We start from the raw sequence: 19,227 nt of genomic DNA, 5'->3' as shown, positions 1-19,227 counted from the left end.
TAATTTACCATTTTTTGCTGACTTGAATCCAAATTATTGAATTCAAGTTTTTCAGGAGTCTGCTGGTTAAAACGTCAAGCCAATTTATCGATTTTCCTTATATTATAAACCAAATCGGGTTGTCGAAAATGCAATTTAAGTTTAAACTAACTGATCGTAAGATCTTTTTTCTCGGGACACCGTTTTTGGGCTGTTCCATAGGAGTTTCCCATGAGTTCAAAGAAAGAACCAAAAAAGAGGGAAAATAAAGAGTTAGCAATTTTTATATATATATATATATATATATATATATATTAAATATAACATTTAAATATAAAATATAATTATAAATATAAATATAAATGTAAATTTAATATATAAACATTTTATATCTATAAAATGTATATAAAATAGGAGTTCCATAGGAGGTTCCTATGAGTTCAAACCAAGAGTCAAAAAAGAGAAGAAATAAAGAGTTGGCAATTTTTTCATATAATATATAATATATATATATATATATTTTATATAAATATAATATATAAATTTAAATATCAATATAATTATAAATATAAACATAATATATAAATATTTTAGATATATATATATATATATATATATATATATATATATATATATTTATATATATATATATATATATATATATATATATATACAGAATTTTTCTCTATGTTTTCTGCGTTATTTTATATTTTAGAGAATTTAGATTTCGAAAACCAACTGAAGAAGTACAAAACTCTGAGCAAAAAAACTAAATAAAGAGCCTGTATTTACTGAAACAAATAGCAAATTTTACCTTTTAATAAATTGAAAACTCAAAACGAACAGTTTTTTAAATAATTACAAAAAGAAAATCTTTCCAAAGCAAATTCAAAATTGCTAAAAATTTCCTGAATCATTTCTGATAATTGACTATAATTAATTTACCATTTTTTGCTGACTTGAATCCAAATTATTGAAATCAAGTTTTTCAGGAGTCTGCTGGTTAAAACTTCAAGCCAATTTATCGATTTTCCTTATATTATAAACCAAATCGGGTTGTCGAAAATGCAATTTAAGTTTAAACTAACTGATCGTAAGATCTTTTTTCTCGGGACACCGTTTTTGGGCTGTTCAATAGGAGTTTTTTTATTAGTTCAAACAAATCATCAAAAAAGAGAAAAAATTAAGAGTCAGCAATTTTTCAAAAAAAAAAACAAATTACTTTTTTTGCGAGAAAGGCGTGTATCAATGACCACTAACACAAATGAATGAACTTCAGCAGAAACGGATGAAATTGAGCTAGAGAAATGCTAAATTTGCAATAAAAAAAATAAATAGTTCGCCGTTTAAAGTTGAGAAAAAAATAATCTATGGCGTTAAACCTATGTTTACCATGGTTTAAACATGGTTAACTATGTTAATTCTGCTGCGCAAACATGATCACGATTTGCTTTTACAGAAGTTTCTAGATTACTGGAATCTTTGAAAATAATTTGTTTTTTTTTCAATATTTTGTGAATATTTTGCAATGTGCTCCTAGAATCAAATTAGATATTTGTTAGTTAACAGCTGGTGGCCGTTGATTGAGCTAAAGTTATATGATATAAAGGAGGATAAATTAGCAGAAATACATAAAGAGTGTCTAAATTCCAATCAGCATTGTTAGAATTTTCAATTTCTCCTGGTTCGCCGATATAATTCTGGCTGTAGCTGTTAATTCAATTTATTCAGAAAAATATTACTGGTGTTCACATTCTTGAAAAATGGGCTCTGCTAACGTAAAAGGTTAACAAGGAGGCTCCGTAAGGTGCGCACATAAATTTCCGACCCCGCTCATCCACATGAGAACAGATAGAACACCACAAAAGTTCAAGTATTTTTCAAAACTATCGCCTTCAACGCAAACATGGTGTAAAAAATGCCGTATTTGATTGATGTGTTCTTCCATTATTAAGAAAACGAGGCAAGACGAACAACAAAACCAAACACCAACAACAAACATTAATTACATCCGAAAAATTATGACCATTTTTTTTAAAAAAAGAAAGGTAATAAGAAAGTCAAGATAGCATCAGATAAAACTGAAACTAATCCAAATAACTTTTACTTTAATAGATAAGATTTTGCACAAGTCCATAATATGGCTTGGTTACAATTAGACAAAAAAGAAAAAAAAACAGCAAAGTTGATAAATTCGCTTATATTTTTAAAAACAATTAATTTCAAAGTTAGGAAAACTGTTAGACAGACAAACAAGTTTCATGTGAATTTTTGTTTGTTTTCTCTATTTGTTGTTTTTTTGTAATCACAAGAAAAATTAAACAAGGAATGGTGCTAATGCCCTCTATATAGACATCAGTAATGATTAAACGTTTGGATTATTTAAGTTTAGCAGCTGAAAAAAATTCAAATGAAACTTGTGAGAGAACACTGTCGAAGCCGTAAAGCCTTTTTCTGCGCCGCAAAGTATATTCGGTTGCCCTTTCTTCGAATCTGAAGAGTTTGTTATATGACGTCTCATGAATGATATTATGTAAAAAGATGACAAAAAAGCGAAAATAAAGTAAGAAAAAATTGTGCTTTTCGAAAAAATTCTTTTTCAAAGTCATGAAATCCATTACCTACAAAACGAAGTAATTAATTAGGTTCGGTAATTCATTCAAAGCAAGCGCTTGAGACCTTTAACTATTCAAAATATACCTTAATATCTTACTTTTACAAAAACAACCTCAAATTTAGACAAAAATCAAAAATTAATATACTTTTCTTTGCGAAGCAAGTACAGTCATAACAAAATCTTCGAAAAATTTTTCGATTCTGTACACTCACAACTTCTCTCGAAGCCAATAATATCATATGTGATCTTTAATTAACGAGACTAGGTTAAACAAACACTCAAAAGAAAGAACAAAAAGCGAAGTTAGAAGTTTTTAAACAATTTCTTTCAAAGTCATGAAAGCTATCAGGTATCTACTCAAATCTGAATATAGGCTCATCTAATCCTCCATAAAAAACCTGCAAGACCTGTCAATCTCCAGAAAATTTCATCTAACTAAAAGACAAAATGAAATCGAGAGTTAAAGACAAAAGTAGAAAGAAATCTCAATCAAATTCTTCGAGAAAGTGGTGTCGAAGCCGTTAAAACCAAAATTTGTACTTTTAGAGATTTTGGTTTTCTCATTTCTGCCTTATTTTTAACGCCAGTAATTTGTTATGTGAACTATCAATAATGACACAAGGTGAACAAACGAGAAAAAGGCGTGAAAAATGGGCAAATGCCTAAAAGTCAAAAATATTTTGTGATATCTGGTAATATCGACGCCAGAAAGTCAAAATTTGACCTTAAGACTGCAATAAAGATGACCATTTAGTTCAGTAGAAAGAGGCAGCATTCTTTTCTTGTGACACTAAGCTACAAATTGACCAAATTAAGAGAAAAATAGTGGCAAAGTTCAAAAAGCCCTCGTTTATTTAAAAAACAAAAATTTTAAAAGTCAAATCGACCACAAGCTTTCGAGTAAAAAATTAGATACATTAATTAGGAACTGCTTAAAAAGTCAGTTGGACCTATCACCAGTGAGCTTTGAATTGAATTGATTTGTTTTTTAACTAACATAAAAGGATCGATTTATTTAAAAAAAAAAGACCGACTGATTACAATTCGAATTATTTTTGCATTGCAACAGTCCTCGATTGGACCGAAACTAGCCTTGATAATGCTGTTTGTCCATTGAGAACACTCATTTGTTTCGAATTTTATAGATATAGATAGTTTGTTAGTGAAAAATATCAAAAATAAAGGCTGCGTTTTTGATAGTCATCGAGACAAGTTAGCAAAAAACGGCAAAATGTTAATTCCAGAGCACTCTCAATGGAAATGAAAGTAGGATTAGCCCCCTTGGAGTTTATAAAGATTATGTTAGTGGTGTTTTTATGTGTAATTCTGGCATTTAAGCAAAGTGGACCAAAGAAGCTTATTTCGTGCATTTTTTGATGAAACAGGGTGAATATTTACCCAAAATTTTAGCCAAAAAAATTAATCAAAATAGTAAACAATAAATTTTTATTTTTAAAAATCAAATCAACAACACTATTGTTAACAATTGTAACATAGTTTAACAAAATTGATTAAATTTTTGATAAAACTTCCGGAAAATGTGAATAAAAACATCAAATATATCTCAATATTCACAAAAATTTGAACCTCGATAAATTCCGCTAGAAATTAAAATTTTAATATCGTATTTTACGCTGGATGGGTTTTTAATGATACCACTCACAACTCTCTACGATGAATATATCGGTCGGCCAAAATTGTCGGAACAAAAAAACCAGTTGAATATATAGTTCCTGCACCCTTAAGAGGGGTCGGAATAATAAAATGGTGCACATTATTATAGTTTGATCGACGAGGCTTAAAGAATGTAAAAAGCACAAATTTTGGGTGTTAAGATTTAGCCTTTCAGCGAAAGTTAGGGTTCTCGAAAATTGATATCTGTTACATTCAGTAAAAATGAACATTCAAATTGCAAAACTACATAGTAAACTACCTGTTTTGTAAAAAGTTTTTCTGTATGATTCCGTCGTCGTATTTTCTTAATTTTGACATGAGTCGACCGAGAATCTATAGAATCTTAAATTGCTCGATTTTTCTAGAAAAATAACAGCAGTACTTACGGAGAAAATCCAAATTGAAATTTGCCAGATTTCTGTACTATGCAACGAGCTGAGTTTCACGTTAAATTTGTTAATCTTGATCATGTTTTCAACGTTTTAAACAGTTATTTGCATTGTAATTTCAAGAGTTTTTTATCACGTTAATTTTTACTTTGAAATCGACTAACTGCTTTTTACAGAAAACTGCCGAACTTCCATCAAGATTTTCACCATAAAAACTGCTGTCATATTTTTAGAATTCAAATTAATGAAATTCTGTAGTTTTTCCATCAACTCATGTTAATATTAAAGAAAGCGGGAATTGGAATCATCCGGAAAAACGCTTTTCAAAAACAGGTAGTTTACTGAGTAATTTTGCCAATTGAATGTTTACTTTTGTTAACGAGTGTAATTCAACATTTGAGATTTTACACATTCAAATATTTCATATTTTTATGAATTGTAATGGATAGTTTTACCTCCTATGAAACTATACAAATCATTATCATAGCCAAAATGCGCATAAGTTTGTCCAAGCAAAACTTTTTTCTAGGTCCCACTGGTGATCTTCCAGAGAGAGAAAGAAGTGAGTCGGAAGTTGGAGTTCGAGGGACTCTATTTGACAACACAGCCAGAGTGGAACGACTTCAGGGCCAAATTGGACAGTCTAGTCATCAGTTCCAGGTGAGAACTGAATTTTCGTCTTCCGTTAACTATCAAGGATAGGAAAAATGACTTTTTTGAGGGTTTGAGTGTTTTAAATCTCAAAAAATGACCCAATGTCTTTTTCAAAAAATCTGCCCGTACAGCGTAAAAAAAATTGTGTGCGGTGAGGAGGGGAATTGATTTTTTTTCTTGCATCACTGAACTCGGCAGTTGTGAATATTTTTGCTCAGTTATTTATTGTGGGCTTCTCGAAGTTTTTGAAGATATAACCCGGAAGATATAACACTCATACCCAATAACTGTCGGATATTTTATAACCAAAACTGAATTTTGAAAACTTGTATAAAAACTATTCGTGTGTTTGTTTCAAGGTCATTCCCTATGAATTTCTGGGACAAGTTTGTGAAGAAGCGAGCCAAGAGTAAGTACAGTGAAGCAGTGGGCGAGGAGGAGATTGACGTCATCTTGGGAACCCAGGATGCCACATCCTCAACGGCAGCATCTTCAACACCAGGAGGAACCTCAGCTGCACAGCCGTCAAGCGGAGGAGGGGGAGGTGGAACCCCGGATGGTTCTTCGGGTGGATCTGACAAGAGTGGTGGAAATAGTAACAGTTCCGGAATCCTTGCCAATTGTGAGTAAGGGTCTTTATACCTCGAGACCATTATTCTTGTGACCTTGAGGCCCTGTCTCGATACCTTGTCTTTTATCTCGAGACCTTGTTTCTTAAAATTTACGCAAGCCTCCAACAAGCTCGGAGCGGTTCCTAATGTTTCCCTATCAAGAATCTTACCAACAATGAATAATTCGGTTGATATTCTATTTTTTTTTCAACGTGCTGATTCTGCTCTAAGCGAAATTTGAAATGTAAGAGATGAAAATACATAGCATACAACTGTGAAAAAATTATGAAAAAAAATTTGGTTCTTTGGAAATAGACTGCAGACTGCAGACTGCAGCATGGTGATTAGCTCACTTAATTTACTATTTGTTTATTGTTTTTTTGTTTGTTGTTTGTGTAGATGACTACCAGTACAACTTGTGGAAATTTGGCGTGATCTTCAGTGACCAGGCCTTCCTCTACATCTTCTTCTACTTCCTTTTCTCGATTGCAGGAAACTTTTCCCGGTTCTTCTTCGCAATCCATCTGATGGACATTGCATTTGGGAACAAAGACCTCAGTGCTATACTGAGATCTGTCACGCATAATGGAAAACAGGTATGAACAGAGTAAAGCAAAATGAAATTTAAACTTGTAAGAGCATGTCAATCTATTCTATTTATAGCGGAGGGGGGCATTTTTTATTGCAAGTCCTTTTTAAAACAACTTTTTATAGCGTAGAATATAAGAAAAGTCTTGAATACAAAAACGATTTATGCATAATTTACATTAGGTTGTTCTCTCTCAGCATTCTAACAATGGTCATCTATGATGTCCTGGCAACCATGCAGAATCATAGTTGATTCCCTAGCAATCATACAAGGAGCGTACAAAGAAATAGCGTATGAGGTGTATGACGTCATATATGATCCTTGCAGGTTAATAAGAAGTGAAAAACAGAGTAGCTGACGAATTTAGCTGGGAACAGCGTTAACTCAATCCGTGTTTCAGCTCGTGTTGACAGCTCTTCTGACTTCCATTGTCATCTATCTCTACACAGTTGTCGCATTCAACTTCTTCCGTGACTCTTACATCGAAGAAGCCGAGAACGCCGTCTCTGACGTCATAGCTCCAACAATCGGATTCCTCGTCAACGACACAGCATCCGCAACTCAGGGTGTCCTCGGGGGTGGTTCCGATGACCATGCCACTGGGGTCGTCTCCTCGGAATCTGGTTCTGGATCTATGGAGCAGCAAAAGTGTGCCAATATGTGGCAATGTTTTATATTCCACTTGCATCACGGGTTGAGAGCGGGTGGAGGAATCGGGGATGAGATTGAGGATCCAGATGGTCAGGAGTTGATGTACATGAGGATTATCTTTGACATGACCTTTTTCTTCTTTGTCATTGTCATCCTGTTGGCCATCATTCAAGGCACGTATCATAATTTTGGTCATAAGTTTGCTCATAACGTTTGTCAGTACTTTGGGCTGTATTCATAGTTGCTCACTTGGATGCGCAACTTAACACGAAAGCTCAATTATAGTAAACTAATTTCAAAAACAATATTCAGTGAAAAATGAATAGTGAATGTCTGAACAAAAACAGAAACTCGTAGATAAACTAAGTCCGTTGTAGCCGCAAAGTTGTAATTGCCGAGCGCAGCTATACTTCTGGGCTCTCAATTTTTGACGGTTCAAAGAATTTGAAATGTTTTGTGCCTCTGTCTTTTTACGACTCGAAGCATTGGTGGAGCGTCTTTTTTTTTGAACAATATTTTTTGTAGTGTATCTAAAACAAGATGTAAAAGTCAATACCGCCCGTGAAAACTATGTGGTCTTTTTTGGTTTTTAACTAACTGTCTGTGGTATAATGGTTTTTTAAACCATATTAACAAGTTAATGTTTGTTTGTATGTTTTGAAAAATTTTGGCCAATGGTATATGAGACTCTTAATGCAACCTTAGGCTATTTTTGTGATTTCACCTTTTTAGACGCTTTCCAGTGGTGTTCGTATACTCTTTATAAGTTTATATTGTCTGGCGTAATTTTTTTGGGATTTTTTTCTTTTTGCTGGATTTTTTCCCCAATATGATGTATAGTTGTTATATTGTGGTGCATCATTTAGTAGTCGAGTGATAAACAAAAATTAACTTTAGCGGTTAAAAAGTGTTATCACACTTCGTTTTTCCCTTCTAATATTTTCCCTGCTTTTGTTTATTCAAATTCAATGGCATAATAATGTAAATATTTTTTTGTTCAATTTGCCAGGGCGCAAGTTAAGTTTCACCTGGAGTGGATTTGGAGTCTTCGAGCTATGTTTTTATAGATATATCTCCACATTTTGATAATTAGAAGTCAAGTTGGGGTGGTGACTTTTGTCACTGCAAAAACAACTGCGGCAGAATTTTTCTCTAGAGTTTTTGTAGTAGAGTCAGAAAAAGGTGGTTGAACAGAAGTTCGCTTTCTCAAAAGTAGTTTTTGTTCACTTGCGGCAGCAGTTTGACCACTTGTTGTCTACCACTTTTTGTTTTTCGATCGACCTTTTCTATTAACTGGTTCCTCGAATCCATTCCAAGTACTTAACCGCTATAGTTGGTTTGGATCTTTTCCGTTTGTGACCCCCTGTACATTATGCACCACCCAATTACAGAGCACGTGTCCTTCCATAGTAATTCATTGTGTAAAAATACGTTACGTGCTTCTTGGAGGTACAAATAATATGCACCCACTAAACTGGAGGGGGGGCACAAACGGAAAAGATCCGTTGGTTTAGTCAATGAAAGATGTTTGAATTGTAATTCAAGATCTTTTGGTCTTTTTTGTATACATTTGTATATATACAGATCCCTTAATATCACTATTTTAAACCTCCTAGTGTAATGATACCGTCTTGCGGCTGACAAAAGGTACAATTTTCCCATTTGCGCTTTGCGTTTGACTAGGCAATTCGACGGATGTTTGTCAGTTATTTTTAATTACTTCGCTTTTTGGTTTTTTTTAATATTTATGTTATTTCTCATGCAAGCAATAATCTATTAAATTATGCACATATCTCAGTTATTTCGTTCTCTTTTAAGTTTTTTATCGCGTTCTAGAGCCATTTCTATAATGTTTTAATTTTTCCTTTCTAAAATTGATATTAGGGTTTCCGTTTTCGTATTATCACTGAAATGCAGTTATCATTTTTAGTACCAACCCTGGCAACTCTCTTGGCAAATTTCCACGTAACAATTGCCAACGCGTAAAAGTGTGTTTACTTTGTTTTTGTTTTCTGAAATTACTTTTCGACTTGAAATTTACTTTTTGACTGCTAAAAGGCATCAAATTAGCTACAAAGCTATTGCTTTTTTAATTGTACTTCAACCATTAGTTTATTCGGGTCAATTAGTTTTTTTAGATCATGGTTTAGCTAATTTACTACTTTTAATCTTTGAAAATGTTCCCTGAATGTATGTTCTTTAGAGCAACGTTTTGCATGTTATAGGACACTTTGTTTATACAACAGTGATTCTGACTGCTAAGATTAACATAAATTCTCTCCTTGAAGCAGTTTGACCCGCTGTTCATTGTTTCAAACCAGCTGCATTCCGCCACATGGTACAAAAACAGCGAACAATTGCAAATTAAATTTGTTAAACATGAAAATGTAAACAAAGTTGTAGCAAAATGGTGGTCCTTTTGATAAAATTGACCTGAACCTATATCTGCTAGCCAACGTTTGTTTCGCAATCGGCTTGAACAAAACTTGAAAAAATTCTAGTAAATAATGTGTTATCCTGGGCAAATTTATAATTGATCAATCATGTCTTGTGCAAAATTTGTAACCAGGGTTTTTTGATGTCGAGCCAAGGTCATAACAAAATTTTTGACTTTTGTCTGTATAACGGGAAAAGATATTTATTGCTGTTTCAGGTCTGATTATTGACGCCTTCGGAGAGCTGAGGGGGCAACTGGAGCAGACTAAAGAAGACTTAGAGGTTAATTCTAAGAAATGTTTGATAGCTCTAAAGCACGCTTTGTAGCAACTAGTTGGGTCTTGGCGTTCTGCTTTTATGCAATTTTTTTCGGACCATTGGACTTTTTGTCCTCATAAACGGGAAAAACTCTCAAAGCGTGAGGAAGGCATTGAGTCACTGAGCAGTGATCTTAAAGACTCAGGTGTTCGTAAGATTCCTTGTAACCAAAAGTGCCGATGATGTAAAATTTCATAATTAGGATCTAAATTTTGGAAAGTCAGCACATCGGTTGGGCATGCCCCCAAAATTTTACATTTCTTGCACGGTCGTACTCATATATTTCTAAGGCACGGTTTAGAGTCCATATCACGATTACTAAGATGAGGTCATCTGTCGGAAAGTTATATAAAGTCCATTTAAGAAACTTGCCTTTTTATAAAAAAAAAAAGACGATCTAATCTATTCTGCCCCCCCCCCCCCCCAGATTAGTGAGCATAACTTTTTATGACCCCCAGGCGCACGTGCTATTTTCTTACATAGTAACGTGCTATATAACAACATATAATTTGTAACTGGGGGTCATAAAAAATACTGGGGGGAGGCCGAAACAGAATAGATCCAAAAAGACGTATAAGTAGTTGGCACGTCATTTTCAATCCTGACTGTTAAAACACAAATTAAACGCTCTATGAAACATTGAGGCCAAATATTGCTGAAAAATTACTTCATATGAATGTTTTATAATCAAAATGTGAATTTCCAGGATTTAGAGAGATGGAATGTCGTTCGACATCCTCTAACTTCTCTGGTCACATTCGTCACCGTGCCAGCACAGTTTTCCCTGAAAATGCTTAAAATATGAAACACTTATACTTTTTTCTGTTTTTCCTAAAATTTTTCCCGTTTTCATCTAAAGCATGAAGTTCTAATGAAATACACACACACACACACACATACACACACACACACACACGCACACGCGCGCACACACTCACACACACACACACACACACACGCACACGCACACACACGCACACACACACATATATATATATATATATATATATATATATATATATATATATATATGTGTGTGTGTGTATGTGTGTGCGCGTGCGCGTGTGTGTCTGTGTGTGTGCGCGCGTCTGTGTTTCTGTGTATATACACAATGACAAATAGAAATTATTTTTTTCTGTTTTGTTTATTTTGATTCACATGGCTTGTGAATTTCACTGGGGCTCTCAGAAGCTCTTGTTCAAAATCGAAGAAAAAAGTAATTTGAGCCAAACACCGACGTCAAATTTATCAAAAGAATTAAATTTTTATTACTGTTACAAAATAATTGACTCTGGACGTTGAACAGCAGGTCTTTCGGATAACTTTCCGTTAAAGTTTCAGTATAATCACAGAGTCAGCAAACTCAGCGAGCAGACAAATGCTGTCTTTTTTGGGTTTTTATTTCAAAACAATTTTGATTTCTCGGGTTTCTCTTTCGAATATATTACTAGAGAACGGCAATTGATTTGAGAGGGTTATTATACGTTTATTGAAAACAACGAAACAATATAATTGTAAAACATGGGTGTTCTTTCCTTTCCATAGAATGTGTTAAAATGGTGACCGGACAATAGATTGAAAGGACAACAGATCAAAAACAGAAAAGTTGGGACAATAGATCGAAAATCATTCTCTATTCTTATTGGTTGATATTGAGCATTATCTGCGAGCTGCAATATAATTACCACATTATGGCCATGCCTCGCGAGCCATGGCCATGCCTTAGCGGCCCGTAAGACTTGATAAGAATCTATCACAACCGAACAAATTATCACAAGAGAACAGGTTATATGCTGTATAGTAAATGAGCGCTCAAATCTGATTTGCCAATGCGCAACTTAAACAATTTAATTTTTGATCTATTTTCCCAATTTTCGCTTTCGATCTGTTGTCGTTCAATCTTTTAACCTAGCATCTGTTAAACTATCACATAGAAAGTGAATAGAACGGATTTTTTTAGATAAGTTAAGACAGGGATATAGAGGTTACAAGGAAATCGACCAACAGTTACTTAACCTTTTATTTTAACTCACGATTTTTTTTTATTTGGATCGATCATCCACTGCGAATCTAGCCGGGGGGTAATGCACCAGTGATAAAAAAAAGTTACAAATTGAGAGCGCATGCCTTCCTATTCTGCAATACGTGTCCAGATATTGTTCCGATTTTTTCTCATATTTTATATCTGAGCTTAAGTTTTCAGTTCAATTTTTTGAGCGTTGTGCTGCATTCGTCCTTAGATTTTATTATTACAGTTATAATAATTCTAAAAAGACATTGATACAGAGAAACTCTAGATTACAAAGAATCTCAGGTTCCTTATAAAAATCTGTCAAGCAGTCTTTTTTTGACAAGTTTTTTTGTTCTTACTTTTTGATGGAAAATTTTGGTGTTTATCATTTTTATCCCAAAAGCATCTACAATTTAATTGCTATTATTTTTTGTTTTCTCCCGATCTATGAAATTATGTTTGTTTGCTTGGCTCGTAATGCTCACTTGGTTCGCTGCTCAGGTCAGGAGCATTTATTTTTTCATTCACTTCTTTGAATTGTTATTCAGGATTTTTCCATCTATGTTTTTTAATTCTGTTTCAGAACAAGTGCTTCATATGTGGTCTCGGCAAGGAATACTTCGACGAACAAGCAGCGCATGGATTCGAAATTCACAGCGAAAAGGAACACAACTTTGCAAATTACATGTTCTTCCTTATGTATTTAATCAACAAAGACGAAACTGAATTCACTGGACAAGAAACTTACGTTTGGAATTTGTATCAAGCCAGGAACTTTGATTTCTTCCCGTTAGGAGATTGTTTCAGAAAACAGTACGAAGAAGAATTGAAGAATTAGAACCTATTTTCAGTTTTTTCTCTCAATTTTCAAAAATTGTCATTACAAACTGAAACAAACTATCTTGTAGATCTTTTCAAATTGCTTTTTTTATATCACATCTCGATAACGTTGACATGATTTCAACTGGCATTGTGGTATTGTGTGCAAGTACATAATTATCATTCATTTTTTATTATAAAGAACAATTTTATTATCATTATTGAATCTGGTCTAGATTGTATGTCGAAACGGGAAAACACTTCGCCAGTTATGCTGCTTAAAATACTTAAAAAGTCGCTTATTTGTGCAATAAATATGATACAATAAAGTATATTTGCCTCTGAATTTCGTACTAAAATTGGCGGAACAGAAAAAATCCTCAATTGCTATGTGTGCATGTTTTATGGCCTAATGAATATATATCGTCACTTTAGCATAATTCGAAATATTCATTCGTAGCTATCATTGAAAATGATATTTAATTCTCACAAATTTAACAGTGCCTGCTTTATTTCCCTCTTTTTTCAACCAAGAAGCTCTAAATTACATTTTAGACCTCCTTAAACTATTATAACAATTCTCGACGGCGAAGGAGTCTGACCGAAACATGAAGGTACCAGGAACAGGTTCTCAGCCATATATTTCATTTCAAAATTGAATTGAGAGCTCCAGTCTGTAATCATTAGGAATCGCGCCAGAGGTCGTCTCTACTTATTGCCGCGTTTTCTGAATTTTCTGATTGTTCTTAGGATAACAGAGTTCAAACTCCGTGACATTTGACATGCGAAAAGCCGGCCATATGGCGCTTTTTTCGTGATAGTTTTTATTTAAAAAATTAATTTGCTAATAATTTTTGCTAATTCCTGCTGCTAATAATAACACATATTTTTGAGGCACTTGATTTAATAACATCCTAATTGAACCTAATTCGGAATGAATGAAACTTGGGAAAATATCAGTATTGCATACTCTTTGCATTAAAAATTATCCTACTGATCCAAGAACAAATGTTTTTTCATAATTTTTAGTTGACAATTTCTGATGCTTTCAGTACTTTTTTAGCCATAAAAATGAAACTCTGGCATCAAATATCTTTGTAATCACATCTTAACATTAAAAATTAATGTCCTTCATTACATTATTGATAGTTATTATCTTTTTTCTCAATGGATTCTAAGTACATCCACCGAAGGATTTTACTTTATCACTTTTTTGAGAATTAAAGTCATTTGCTATTTACGATGCTTATAATTGAAAGTCTTACGGAATTTCATAAGAAAACGAAATTTCTCACAGTGGATTCAACTCAAATACATCTCCTGAATTGCTATCTTTAAATAAAGAAACGATTTAGAACAACTGAAGAGTAACTAATTAAAAAAGTTATGACTCTGATCATAATTCGTAATTTAAAAATTTAAGAAACAGAAGAAGGGAACGAAAGTCTAAGTTAAAACACGACGTAAAATTCAAAAAAATTAATTGATGATCGACCAAAGGTCATGTGATGGCCAAATATGATTGAAACATTACCATATTCCACTCCGCTGATTTAATTAACAAGTTGAGAAATTAAATAAAATGCATCCATTAATTTGTAGGTGGTGATGTAGCGCATATGCTTTGTAATAAACAGTTCAACTCATCTTAATTTGCATTTGCCATGAAAAGATCCAACTGATTTAAGTTTTGGTACAATTTCGCTACCAGTTTGTAAGATGAACAACCCTCAACAAAAAACTAATAGGACTCGTTCAGCTAAAACTAAATTTTAAGGCTTTGTTTAAAAAAACACTGAATTTGGCTATGACAATAAAAAAATGAAAAGGAAAGCAGATTTTTACTTGACATCTGGATTCAAATGTACGGAACTTATAAGACTTAACACTTTTGTTTGAGCCAAATATTACCTTGCCAGTTTTTGCAGTGTGTTAAATCCCTTTTTCTGCATCCCAGGCCAGCATTGCTTCCTCTTGTTTGTAATGGTGACATTCGTATGTTTTTTACGGGTAAATCTCATCATTGTCCTGCTAGCACTATTATTCGGATTTAATGGGCTCGGAGGAGTTGTATTGCAAACTGGATAATTTCCGCTACAATTATCGACACTACGGAAATTTGATTAACGGTCGACATTTCAAACACTTTAGATCTAGTCGAAACTGACGGGAAAATTAAAATTGAACTGCGTTGCCTAATACATTGTGCAAAAGACTAAATTATTCTTAGGCCATATTGTTGTTTATTATTTTGTACACTGTTGACTAAGTTATGGTGGCGGCTAATTCAATGCTGCTATTAATATGCAGATTAAGTGAAGGATACTGAAACTATCCGCGCCCCTCTTCTTAGTATAAACTCTGAAGCAAAAATTTGTCTAAAAGACGAATAGTAGTCCGCTCCACGAATGACATAGGGAACGATTCGGACCTAGTCATTAGCCTCGTGATGAACCTTCGTTTTGACTCAGTTTTCAAACATGTAAGACCCCAGCATATGGTAGCTCAAGGAAATCAGACCAGTCCCAAACAAGCACCATCGAAGCCGTTCTTTTCAAGTGTAATATTTTGCTTTAAGCAGCAGTCCCGCTAAGCAGGAAACTATCTGAGCAGCAATTTAAGTCTGTCTATCGCCCTAACAACAGAGTACTTCAAATAGCAGTAGGATGGAATTATTTAACCTCCAAACTTAGACCTCCCACCGTTTTTTATTAGGAGATGCGCCCTTAAAATCTGCTCTACCCAGCATCACGTCAATTAACATTTAAATTTACTCAGTTTGTTTCCACTAAAAATTACATACGTCCTGAAATTAGAATATATATTACGACACTGATCGAGACTAATTATATCTAACAAAATAGGTCACACAGCATATAACTTTTCTCGCTCTTCTGTGGTAATTAAGATTCATCACCTAAAATCCCCACCTTGTCAGAATTAAAAGTTGTAAAAACGGTGAAATTTTATTTTTAATTGCTTCAATTGATTTGCTTCCACTTCAGGGACTTGACTTCGTGTTGCCAGTTTTGTTGCTCTGGAGATGTCTGTGGTCTTCGTTTTGTTTCTTCGTAAAGGAAGATCCAGAAATTGCTGAAGACATGTCTTGATTCTCAAAAACATAACAGCGCGCAGACAATTTTTTCTCGTTATGTAGGAAAGAACTGGGATGTTGAGGCTTCATGGGGATGCAAGTTCTAGTGAAGAAAATGCTGTGTTTGTTAGCTTCCGATAGCACGCTCTTTCGGGTGTTCTCACTGGGATAGCACGAGATATATTGAAGATTGTTCCAGAGATACACAGTTGTTATCGCACTGACAGTGTTGAATTTTGATTTTACCATTTTTAATTTTCTTGGTATAGTTGAGATGACTAGCAACTTTTCCAGTAGTTCAGATTAAATAGGAAGGCCCATGTGTCATTCTTGGGAGAGTTTTCTCAATGATAAAGCGCGTGAAGAAATAGAGTTTGTTGACGAGAAGACATTTTGCATGCCTGTTGATAACCTTCGGACGCTTGCAAACGTTTCCAAACATTTTTTTTGAAGGGAAAAGCTCATGTTTTGAACACATTCACCGGGAGATTGAACGTTCAATTCAAATCGTTCCATTTTTGGCCAATTCATATTTTTGAGCAACACTTGTGCGCGTCCAGTCCTGTTGGTTTTTGAGATGATGAATGGTACCTTACTTAGCTGGAAGTATTACTTGAGCATTATTGCAGCTGGAAGTATTACTTCTTAGAGACCTGCTAAATTTGTTTTAGACCGCTTTTTGTCGAGGCTCTTTCTAGTCAACTTCTTTTGCAGGAATGATTTGCTCTGCGGCGTCGCAATTGTTGATTTTAGTTGCAACAAAAACCATAATTTCTGTTGAAGCAGTTTCTGTTGAGCCTCGATATCTCTTCGTTGCGTTTGTTTGGTTTTCACTCATTTACTGATGTCAATGTCTCGCTTCCTTCAATGGAAGTAACCGTTGTAGTTCAGATCATTTTCCAGGGGCTTGTGTTTAATATTGTCATGTAGTAAAATTGCTATAAGTACGTCTCTGATAATCTTATTGGGATCGCCCATTTCTTTGAACAGTTCATGTAGATGATCCTTGAATATAACGTCAATGGGTAGTTATTATTTGTTAACCAATCCTGATGCTTACATGATTTTCTGTATTTATAATAGGTAGCTTTTCTTTTTGACGAGATAAAAACTGCAATAATTTAGTAGAGGAAAGTTCTCTAAAATAAAATCAAAATCGAAATGACATTGGCTCTCATTATACCTCGTTTGTTCTTCCACAATGTCTTCAGCTTTTCTTTTCGTACCTGTGTTTCCAGTTCTGATTGATCGTTGTTGTTGGAATGTTAGATGCTTTCATTTATTTTGGTGTGTTACCGCTGTTGAGCGGGTAGTCTAACTGCTGGAAGAGTATGAAAAAATTCTTTGAGAGGATTTCCATTTTAGGATGTTGTTGTTTCCAAAGTTGTTGTTCAATTGTAGTGTTTAACCAAGAAATATCAATTTTAAGTGGTGAATATCCTTATTCAATGTGTGCTGACTGTGCAACATTATTCTTGTAACTTGGGCTTTGTTTTTGCAATTGACTATGATTTTAAAATTAGTTCTGAAGGAATTTTTTATCAAAACAAACATAGTTGCTACGAGTTAGATTTTCACAATCTGCAGCTATTCAAGTACGTTTTCTTTCATTTATAATTAATTACGTTTACATACGGATTTTAGTAGAACAATTCACGAGAATGTCGGGCAACATTTTCTCAGGGATAATGTGTTAGGTGCAAATAATAATACTTTTTTGAGCGAAAACTTGAGTGTTTACTACAAATGTACAAAGCTTATAAAACCCAGTGATTTTCAATCTTATGATTGCCATTTTGATGTTGAAGGCGAGGGGTATCGGCATCTAGCGGCTTTAATCCTTGCCGTATCTGATGAATTTGTACGAAGCTGGTGATTGGCAAAGCCAACTCTCTTCCTCCATCCTCATTTGTTATATGAGTTCTAAGTGAGTTCTATGTGAGATCTTTGTGAGTTCTGTGTAAGCAGTCTACAGCACCTTTGTCAATTTGTAACTGTGTCACCTTCGTTTTTAAATCATTAAAGCAGTGATGTATTTTCCAGGTTTCCTTCATCGGTACCTTTCTTGGCTGGTTTGATTCATTTCAGATGTACCTGATGGGGACATATTGGGACATATTTTTGATAAATCGTTCAAAATCGTGACATCTGAACTTTCAGACGCATCTCTGTGTGGAACGGCAGGTGATGATCAAACTTGCGGCTGTTGGAGCAGGTACAAAGTGCAACAGCCGATTCAGAACTCCGGGAATGAAACACATACGGTTAGCCAGGTTGCTAGGGAGAATACAGTTATGGAGAATACACGTTGCTGGTTGCTGTTATGGTATAATCTCTGCAAATATCTGTTATAAAAAATCTCTGCGAATAGGGAGAATCTCTGCGGATATGGAGAATGCAGTATGGAGAACACAATGCCAAATTGTAACAAACTGAGATATTGTGAGTTTTAGATCTCTTGAGACATGCAAAAACTCCAATTTTTTATTGATTTTCATCAGAAACTGCGATTTTAAATAAATTTTTCGGCTTTTGTACTCTGTTAAGTTGAACCTTTCTTTAGTTCAGACATCGCTTTTTTTAACATGAAATAGGCTGAACGTCTTAATGAGCAGAAAAAAATCAGTCTGAGAAGAAAAAAACCAGAAACAGTTTGTGAAATTTAAAATTATCAGGCTATAAAATGCCCAGTCGAGAGTTTTTGAAACAGAAAAAAAAATCATAAAATTTTTGTGATTCAGTACTGATAATCTATGACTCTCAGATCCGGGAAGCTTTTCAACGCGAAAAACAGTGACTATAAAAAGAAATATAGTGACAATTTTTGGCAAAAACGTCGAAATCCGGAGAAAAAAGCAGCTCACTTAGTATTGCCTCCGTGTCCGCGACTCGGGTCCGTCTGGGCCATACCTGCCTGGGGATCATTGCATGATTACTAAGAATTGGCAACTAGTGGAATAAGGCTGGGCTGATCACAACCTTTTGTAGTCAATCAGGGCGTATGCTCATTCGATCATTATGCACTAGTCAAACAAAACAATGTCGTCAGAAACGTCGGAAATTTTCATTTTAATACAAATAATAGTATACTTTTTTCGGATACGATATGAAAACGATAACATTACTCACTAATTAAACCATGCATTTCATTGTCTTCAATTATGTTGTAATACAGTTCACAATTCAACACAAATAAGTATATACTATGAGTAACTTCATTAAACACAAATGTTACAGCGTTTTAAGCTAGCATTATGGTATATTATGGTAACAAACGCTGTATATACAATTGCGTCATGCTAAATAAAGAAGGCATATTTCCAGCGAGACAATATTCTAAGATAACGTCATTTCCATTTTAAGAAAAAAAAGCAAATTTTGAACG

General features: G+C 34.1%; 1 protein-coding gene and 1 long non-coding RNA gene across 6 annotated transcripts in view; one reads left to right on the top strand and one right to left on the bottom strand.

Annotated features, from left to right (window-relative positions):
- LOC142349664 (ryanodine receptor 2-like) overlaps positions 1–13,260 on the top strand; it is a 227,570-nt gene extending 214,310 nt beyond the window's left edge. For all 5 annotated transcript variants that reach the window (XM_075401386.1, XM_075401387.1, XM_075401385.1 and 2 more), the window contains 6 exons: positions 5,189–5,319; positions 5,673–5,935; positions 6,324–6,520; positions 6,914–7,337; positions 9,818–9,882; positions 12,513–13,260. In XM_075401386.1, the coding sequence (XP_075257501.1) occupies positions 5,189–5,319; positions 5,673–5,935; positions 6,324–6,520; positions 6,914–7,337; positions 9,818–9,882; positions 12,513–12,767 (1,335 nt within the window). In that variant the 3' untranslated portion in view covers positions 12,768–13,260. The remainder of the gene's footprint in view (positions 1–5,188; positions 5,320–5,672; positions 5,936–6,323; positions 6,521–6,913; positions 7,338–9,817; positions 9,883–12,512) is intronic.
- A 2,236-nt stretch (positions 13,261–15,496) lies between these two features.
- On the bottom strand, positions 15,497–19,071 carry LOC142349357 (uncharacterized). Its single transcript, XR_012760820.1, has 2 exons — positions 18,707–19,071; positions 15,497–17,163 (listed from the first exon to the last, which is right to left on the bottom strand). It is a non-coding gene; the product is annotated as an uncharacterized LOC142349357 (long non-coding RNA).
- Positions 19,072–19,227: the final 156 nt, after the last annotated feature.

The sequence above is a fragment of the Convolutriloba macropyga genome, chromosome 11, assembly GCF_964194025.1.
Source record: "Convolutriloba macropyga chromosome 11, txConMacr16.3, whole genome shotgun sequence".
Classification (NCBI taxonomy): Eukaryota; Metazoa; Xenacoelomorpha; order Acoela; family Convolutidae; genus Convolutriloba; species Convolutriloba macropyga.
The sequence above is the reverse complement of the archived record's forward strand: the minus strand, read 5'-3'. Positions and strand labels throughout refer to the sequence as shown.